At 40.8% G+C, this 9,325-nt stretch overlaps 1 protein-coding gene across 1 annotated transcript; it reads left to right on the forward strand.

Annotated features, from left to right (window-relative positions):
* Positions 1-3,637: 3,637 nt before the first annotated feature.
* LOC124315597 (calcyphosin-like protein) lies at positions 3,638-7,369 on the forward strand. Its single transcript, XM_046781376.1, has 7 exons — positions 3,638-4,047; positions 4,201-4,258; positions 6,278-6,362; positions 6,441-6,530; positions 6,611-6,744; positions 6,813-6,888; positions 6,965-7,369. The coding sequence occupies exons 1-7, from the start codon at positions 3,957-3,959 to the stop codon at positions 7,064-7,066; spliced, it is 636 nt and encodes a 211-aa protein (XP_046637332.1). The 5' UTR covers positions 3,638-3,956; the 3' UTR covers positions 7,067-7,369.
* The last annotated feature ends 1,956 nt before the right edge of the window (positions 7,370-9,325 follow it).

Raw genomic sequence — 9,325 nt, forward strand, 5'->3', positions numbered from 1 at the left:
GTCGAAAACTCTCGTCGTTTCTCTCTCTCTTGACTCTCTTTTTGTTTTTTCTTCTTCTTTTCTCCGTGTATTCGTCTCTTCTTTCGTCTCTACACGACGTTCGTGTGTGTGCCTGCACGACGATGTTGGCGTGCCTGGCGTTCTTTCGTCTGCTTCATCCTGCCATAAATAAACCTGGGGGTCGTTCTTTCTTTTTATTTTTCATTTTTCATTTTTGAAAAAGAAAAAGAAATCAACGGAATGGCCTAGCTGCGATGCCGAATGACGAGAGCTGCGCTTCTTATTTTCATTTTTATTATTTGATGTTTGAAATATGTTTCCACTTTTTCCGCGTTCTCCGACGCTTCGCCTTTTGCGTTCCAATCTGCCCGTCGTGTCCCTTTTGGGTTGATTGTTGTTGTCGGTTTTTCTTTTTCATATAACCGTGGCCGGCAGCGGCCGGCGGGCGACGGCTGCTCTGCTGGTTGATGGGTTGAACGATCCAGCACGCGGCGCCCTGTCGTTCACATCGGAAGAATTAATTTTCAATTTTTGTTTTTTTTTTAAATTTTGGTCGGCATCGTATGACGTAACCAAACACAAAAGAAGAAGAAGAATCAAAGGTCTTCCAACGGATGTGAACACAAATCATTTCTGCCCAGTTTGTTGAATTGGCGTGTATCAGGTGATAGTATATGTAATGCCGGAGGACATGTACAATTATTGTAACTTACATTGTACAACAACTTTGTACAATGTCGTTGAAATTTTGGTCGGACATTCAATACCTGAAAAGTTTTGGGTTCAATTTGAAATCGTTAAACATATAGTTTCGTTGTCATAGGAGTATATAACCAATGAAATGACGACACTCGGGTGACAAATGACATCCGCACGAATATGTTGTTGGCCGGGCGCACGCAATGCGTCTATTTCAGGCAGCGGTGATTGTTGTTTCATTCAAAGTTGTTAATCTATTAATGACAAAAGAATAATAGGATATTGTCATAATAGAGGCAACACATTTGACACAGGCATCAACCGCCCCCAGCAAACGAAATTCTCCTGTAGGCTCAATCAACTCGACAAATGATTTTATTGGCAGCAGGGGTTTCAAATAACCTGGGAATTCCAAAGTCATTAACATGTTATTGGTAGGGTTTTTCCCTTATTTTACATGAAAGAGCGACGTGAAATGAATTGATTTTTTTTTTAATTATCCGACACAATCAAATAAGACCTCCCCTTACACATTCCAAAGTTTGCAACTCTTTTCATAATCAACTTTCAGCAAAAGGCGATATGTATAATGACATTTTCACGTGACTAGCGCATGCGCCGCATCAGGTGCGAGCTGTTTTATACGGGAGTTGGAGATTGTCCAAAGGGGTCTAAATGAGTCCATCACCCCCATTTTTTCTTCTAGCGTCTTCCGCTTTTTCTGCCTAGTGTCTAGAGCGCCTTCCAAATTTAGGCTGAAAAGCCCAACTATCAGTTTCCCGCAAAACAGCATAAGATGGTTGTTTCTCTTTTTGCCATATTCAAATGTTGACCAACGCTTTTCGTGCATTTATTTGCATAAGTATGAGAACGTTATATCTTTCTTAACTATAACCCGGGTCGATTTATTGGTGGTCATAGCAGTGCACCAAATTGGCGTGCTATTTATTTTATTTTTTTTAATTACACCATGTTTATTTGTTTATAGTGCTGTGCCAATTAATCTAGTCAACACCTTGTCCATTACAGCGGCCGTCACGGAACCCACGTCATCACGTCAATTTAATATCTTGTCTGATATTTTCCGCATTATTGCATATGTTGCCGAGAATATTTAGGTATTACTGCTCGCAGTCACGGAATAAGAAATAATCGAAAAGAATCAAAAAGATTGCGACATCAAACAGTTTCATAATATCGATTCACTGCTGTCCGTTTATATAAAAGATAATAGCAAATGAAAACGATTTGTTATATTATTCCAAAGTTAGCAGAGCGTTCTTATACATGTACACACCGGCTGAATTATTATTTACATGGAGAATTGAAGGTTAGAACGTCCTGTCTTGTTTTATTTCCGATTTCGGTACAGTTTTTACTATCTTTTTTTTATATATTCCGTAACATGGACAGCAGCTTCGTTCCAAAACTTTTGACTGTCGTGGGGGGGTGTAGCCTATACGATGTGAGTCATCAATCACCTGGCAAGGGCCAGGGTCACTCTTGGCCGGCCGGCTGTTTATTACAATGTCGGGGATGTGCGTTCGATATGTTATACAGACACGGTCGGGACCTCGGTGACCATGTGCGGTCCATGTTAAAACATTATGCACACAGAAATATATAGGACGAGGTAAAAGATATCGTCAATGGCAACCCAAATAGTCCAGCGTCACCTTTTAAGCCGAAGGACACACACAATCCGCTGACGACAAGGTAAAAATCGGACAACAAATTAAAACTCGAATAATAAAAATAAATAACGAGATTTAAAATTAATATTAGACGTCCACGGCCTTTCAAAAATGGTCGGCCAGGTAAGAAAAAATTCGTGAGTCCTCCTTCTTCTGCTGTTGGTTATTGCAACCGCAATCAAAACGAATAACATTTCCAAGGACTTGTCGGCTATTCTAAAACGATAGTCATGGCAGTTTCGGGCGTCCTCGTTTAGTTGCTACATCATTCAGATATATCAACAACTTTAAAATGAAAATAATAATCAACTGCTGGCTTATTTCGTTGAGAAATAAATGAATACGATTGGGACTGGCGGCCGTCAGCCGCTGCCAAATGGTAGACTCTATACTATACTGCGCTAGACCTTGTTTGTATAGACAGGCGGAGCTGCTGTACAACACACACATAGGACTGCCAGTTGCTATGGCAACTCCCTTTTGACAAAGGCCATGTGTTTGGACTGGGCTGCGCCGTGTGTGTGTGTGCTATAAACATTGTTTTCGGTTGCTGCGCCGCGACGTTTCCTATATATGGTACATATTTAAACATGTGTGTTTGAGTCTACTAGCTATACACTGCGTCGCTGTTGACGAGGAGTTATATCAAATAACACAGCTAGTCTACATTGTGGATAGCGCCAAGGACGGTCAAATTTTCTTCGGGGTTTTTTTTTACTTTTCTCGTCCGTTCCGGGAGGGTTGGTTTTTGGCCGGAAGCTCGTCGTCATTCCTCCCCACGATTTTCACGAGCCTGTATTCTTGAAGGACAAAAAAAAAGAAGTGCCGAATAGCCCCCCCAATCTTATACATATTTCCCAATTTGTGTGTTTCCCCGTGCGTGAGTTGATGGCTTGTCTCACGGCCGTCTGCCGTTCCGAATTTCGTGTTGAGCAATTTTTACGGCACACACATTCGCCGGATGGTCAAAATTTGACAAAAAGAAGCGAAAATATTATTACTGCTGTGGTAAGACGAGACGAGCAAATCAAATTGACGCAATAGTCCTATTTTAGTTTAAGTAGCCCCCCAAAAAGAATACGGGAGTGAAAAAGAGAATACCATTCGTGTGTGTGGCAACAACAACTCCCGACCGCGCCGACTCCGGTCTAGCCAAACCGGAAAGAAAAAAAGAAAAAGAACGAACGAATCAACAAACAACTAAAAAACGACCAATCTCAGATAGAAAAGAAAAGGCTACCAGTTATTCACTTGGACAACGGACGGTGTGGTCACCTTTATTCTTGATTGCCGTTTGCTGTCCAATTGTTAATTCCCCAGTGCGACAGATTTCATTACATAACATACGAGCAGTTTTGTGTATCTCGAATCGGTTGAATCACTCGTGTGCGGGAGGATAAGAGCGATAGAGAGAGAAAAAGCCGTTCTACATCAAGGAAAAAAAAGAGAGTTGCTCTGCGTGGGTGGAAGAAAAACCGCAACTCGGTCGTGGGATAGAAAAAAGAGAAAGTCCGTCGCTGGCGTCGCTGGCGTCGCTGCTGCTGCCAGCCATCCCTCCCGAAAATGAGCCGGCCTCTGACGGCCAACTCTCGCAACGAAGCCGAAATGATGTCGAAAGCCAAACGCCAACAAACCATGGCGCAGGATCCACTTGGTATGTACTCGCTCTCTCTCGTTTTTATTTTATTTTGTTAGCAAAAGTTCATTTTAATTTCTTCATCGAAATGAATATCATTGCGTGTAAATGACGTGCTGCATTTGAATTCATAATTTTTGCCTAACTTTGATTTGTTTTTTAAACGAGTAGAGAAGCTTCGTTGTCAACTCCTGGCTCGCGGAGCCACCGGCATTATCGGATTTGGCAAGTAAGTAAATACTCAAAGAATATTACATTATCTTGATTTGTCTTAAGGCGTTATGTATTGTCTCGATTGGTCGACTTTCCCTGGTGAATATTTCAACAGCCTGGCCAAACAATCGAATACTTTTCCCCCTTACGAGTTAGTTTTAGTTAGTTATAGTGTTATATGCGGTCCCGGCTGTATATTGTTAGATTATTATTTGGTCGGCAGTCGAGAGATATCGGGGTAGTACGTGTTTGACGTGGTTGGCACCCACCTCCTTTTTCGTATAGCTTTCTCTCTCCCCTCTAAATATAATTGCCGCTTTTCAATCCAGTTAATGGCCCACGACCATTTCCTGCTGCGAGGCGTTGGAAATACACAGACATACAACTATATAACTACAGTCTAGATGCAATCAACATAGACGGGCCATGATGTCATGCGGCCCTGGCAGCAGCAGCAGCCATTTCCCGGTGTGTGTGTGTGTGTATGTACGAAACTGCTGCTGCTGCTGCTGGTAGTGTAGAAGAGCAACAACAACGTCAGCAGTTGGGTTTTTGAGGGCCATATCTTGCTGCTGGTAAATACACCTCCATTTTGGATGGTGCCAAACCCTTTTGGGCGTTGGGAGGAAAAAAGAAGGAGGAATTTGGTGGGGGGGACTAGTAAGGCAATTTATTCATGTCATCCAACCTGAGGGAAGTCAAAAAAATAAAAGAAGACGTGAAATGATGCATTCAAGAAGATTTTCTCGACTATACTCTGAGAAATCGTGCGTCAAGTCTATGGCTGTGTCTGCTGGGTGCGTGCGTGTCGTCATTCGTGATTCACCGAGTTCCGTTTTCTTTTCTTTTTGAACGTTTCGCGACAGCGGCCATCCCACAACATCAAACAACGCCCCCGCGCTTCTATCCGAATCGTACTGCTGTCGAGAGTATTATTATTCGTCTGTCTCTTTCTCGCATAGTTTTATTCGTGTCTATCTTTAGATATGATTCGCTTTTTTCGTGATTTATTTCATGATTTCTCACGTTTTTACTGCTTGCGGGATTCCATTTTATAAATACTTTTGGTTGTAAAGACAGTGTAAAAGTGTGCCTAAAGGCGTGGTAACTCTTTCTGAAATCGATCGAAGGTTTTTCCGTGCTATGTAGTATATCCTGCTCCAACCGCACGCAGAGATAGACACCCCTCAGCACCGATCGATCGCCAACGTCCGGGTGCGTGCGGGAGGAGAGGGACAGGGTTCACACTGATGACGGCCAACAGAGACGAGCTGAGTGAGGCAATCATCATCGCGTACAACCGTCAGCTAACTGGCCACTTATTATTATTATTTGGCCGCTATATACGATTTGCCAAGTTTAAAAATTCGTAGACTAGTCGCCACTTTATAACTGACAGTGACTGATGACATCGCAAAAGAGAATGATGACAAATATTCCGAAATAATGAATTATCCACTGAAAAGCCTAGAACGAAAAGGAGAATCCGTCCTTAACTTCCCCTTAACTTTAACTTTTGAATGAAATATCAACCAAAACAATTTTTTAACAAACAGACTGGAATGTTTTTACATTGTCATTTTTATCTAGTTTGGTATGTAATTATTTAATGATGCGGTGCTTTTGATCAATTAATCGACGACTCTAGTTACTTCAAATGCGATCAATTTACCTGTGGATCCTGCCGCAACTTTGATTGTTATCGACGTCCTATAAAGGGACGAAACCAATCAATTGTAGTAACATAAGAACTAGGATATTGGAGAGTGAAAGTTAATTAGATATAAGCTGATTTCCTGTTCTGGCAACCGTCTTGCATCCTAATCAAAAACGAAAAGAATACATCCTAAAAACAGATCGATAATAATCATTAAACGAAACTGTGTCAGCATCAGCAGTCTAGACGTATATTAACATCGTCTTCAGTACACCGACCTTTACATCCTTTGGATCAATAATCGATGATTTGTACCGAGCTTGAATTTCATTCGTTTAACCTTGTCGTGTCTAACGGAATTTCATTTGTTGAACGAAGGGTATTCCGTCGCATGGATGACGATGGAAATCGCTCGCTGTGCTACGAAGAATTCCGCAAAGGAATTGAAGAAAGCGGCGTCAAGGTACATATTCTTATTTAATGTTTCATATTTTTTTTTATTATTTATTTTAATTATTTGATTTATTTTCAATTCATTTAGACTGAAGATGGAAGTCGCGCACTCTTTGATGCTTTTGACAAGGACGGTTCCGGATCCGTGTGTATCAACGAATTTCTGAAAGCTATACGGGTCTGTTGCCATAGTTAAATTTATTTAATTTTCTATTTATAAACTAACCCACTTATTTTTTTGTGATTATCTTTTTTCAGCCGCCCATGTCGGAAGGGCGCAAGCGAGTCATTGCGGAAGCTTTTAAAAAACTCGACCGAACTGGAGACGCAATCGTTACTCTCGAAGATTTGAATGGCGTCTACAATGTCAAACACAATCCAAGATATTTGAGGTCAGTCAATTGATCAAATTTAATATCTAAATTTGGTATTTACGTCATCATTTTTTTTTAAATTACAGCGGAGAAGAGACTGAAGAGCAAATTCTCAAAAAGTTCCTCGCTAATTTCGAATCAAACGGTTCAATCGATGGAATGGTAATGATTCAACCGTCTTATTGTGTGGCATGTTATGTCAGTTGACTTAATGTTAATCATTTTGTTAAAAAATTAGGTGACGTACGACGAATTTCTAGACTATTACGCCGGAGTCAGCTCGTCGATTGATCACGACGCCTACTTTGATCTGATGATGAGACAGGCGTGGAAAATCTAATCGATTGCTGTTCCACACTGTTCATTCTGTGCTCCCTCCCCCATTCATATCTTGACGGAGTATAGAACGACGAGCGAATCTTCTGATGAGGGAAGATCTTTATGGCTGCCGATAGATATAACCTATTCCATTTCGCCTGCGCCAAGCTCTTTCTTCTCATGTTTTCCCCCTTCTTCCAGAATTGAAATTTTTATTTTCAGGTTTTATTGTTTCAGCCCCTTGAAAGATTTTTTCTTGAAATCCATTTTTGACCTTTGTCCATTTCTTATTGCTATCTCGATGCATTAAACACATCTCCCTATATATTGTCCGAGCTCTTTTCATTCCTCGCCGTAGGCTTGCAACTTTGATTTACTTCAATTATCCGAATGCCTTGCGCGGATTCAAACAAACGTTTCTATATTTTTTACTATTTTAATTTTTAAAGATAAATTTAATAGCAACAAGAGTCCGAGTAACAAGACATTGTACAGTCGATGTAAAAGTCTTTGAACTCAACGGCATGTGGCTGCATGTCTATGCTACAAGCCCAAAATCTGGCCATCCGGACAAACAACACAATTCCGGACAAACTCTTGTGTAAATTAATTAAATTTTTCTCTTTGGCCCACAACAAACTTAAATAAGATTTGTTTTGGTCTGCAATTTCATATAACAATATTTTTCAACATTTTTCGTCATCACAACAGATGCGTCCCATATGTTTCCTTCATGCTAAGTTAAATCAATTATGGTTGCGTGAATTCCGTGTCGACTTTTTTGTCCGTATATTGCATTGGGTTTTATTTTACGAACTTGGGAGTCAAGCAGGATGTGAGAATTTGGGTCGTCTTTCCTTCTATAGCAGAGATGCTAATCTCTGCTATATATCCTAAATCCTTTTGAGCAATCGGTAGATTACAATCGCGCAAAGCCTTTGAAAAGCCGCGGACGTGGCATGTTCGTTTTTACGTTTTACACTGATATATTTCGTTGGATATCGCACAGCTCCCAGTGCAGCTCGAAGAAAATTGGATTTCCTATATACCTGATTTGTTCTGCTCGGATGAACTAAACTGCAACCAGCCACATGAACATTAATGTATAGTGCAGCAGGAGCAAGTTGGTGACCAGCTGTGGGTGGAATGTGCAGGATGTAGGAAACTTGAATCCACTTCTTTGGAACTAATGCGTGTTTATTGGAAGTCGTATTAAATATATTCAAAACGCTAATTCGCCGCTGGCAGTTCCAACCCTGCGCAACTCTGGCTTCTGCGCTTCGTCGAGAAATGAAATTACTCAAGTTCTTTCTTTTTTAAAAAACCCGCGCGATGGAAATCCATGATGGCGGCTGAAAACATTTTCATTCTCGAAACAGGGGGATGGGCGAGGAAAAAAGAGGAAAAACAAAATGGTCGTCGCGCTAGTTCGATAAAACAAAAACATTTTGACCTAAAGAGGGGGGGGGGGGGGTGGTGCAAATTTTAAGCCATTCCATTATTTCTTTAATCCAAATTGAATCAACTGAAGACAAATATAAACATTTTCTTGCCAACCCAAATAATATTTTTTTTTTTTTCAAAATAAATTTCAGACCTGCCCCGTTTATGAACACGGTCTCAATCCTGCAGCAGACAGAGTTTATACTTCACGGGACAATGCGATTCGGTTTATCATTCTCAACGACCTGCGCTCTACCCTGTTGTTTTTTCGATTGCAAGTGGACTTCAGTACCGAAAACGCAACGTGATGGCATTTCAAATGTGATCACATTTTTTATAGTGCAAAAATTGTTTCGTTAACTAGCTTATAACTAAAAACTTTTTTTCTTGCTCATTTGAAAATGTCTTCGTCGGTCGAATGCAGCTATCAGTGGAACCATTCAACCCAGCAGTTGAGCAGACAACGGAGATGATGGCCAGCACAAGTGCACAACGACGCAATCGCCGATGTTCGTTACCACCTTGACTAGACAGTCTGACGGGAAAACGGTGGAGGAGACAACCGTATCTCCCACAATGACGACAAATATCCCTACAACGACGTCCATCCCCATAACCACAACGCCTGGAAGAAGAAGATTTAATCAATTTTTTTTTAAATCTTCTAAAGACGTAAATGATAATATCGCTCGCATTTTGTATAGGAACGGTAATAAATTAACTTATTAATATTTAATATACGTTCGACGAATCGAACGTTCTTACGTAAGATCCAATTGTGAACAGAGTTTACACTTCAAAGGGCAACAGAATGTTCATCCCCGCAATTCTCAATGGA

The sequence above is a fragment of the Daphnia pulicaria genome, chromosome 11 (genome assembly GCF_021234035.1).
Source record: "Daphnia pulicaria isolate SC F1-1A chromosome 11, SC_F0-13Bv2, whole genome shotgun sequence".
NCBI lineage: Eukaryota > Metazoa > Arthropoda > Branchiopoda > Diplostraca > Daphniidae > Daphnia > Daphnia pulicaria.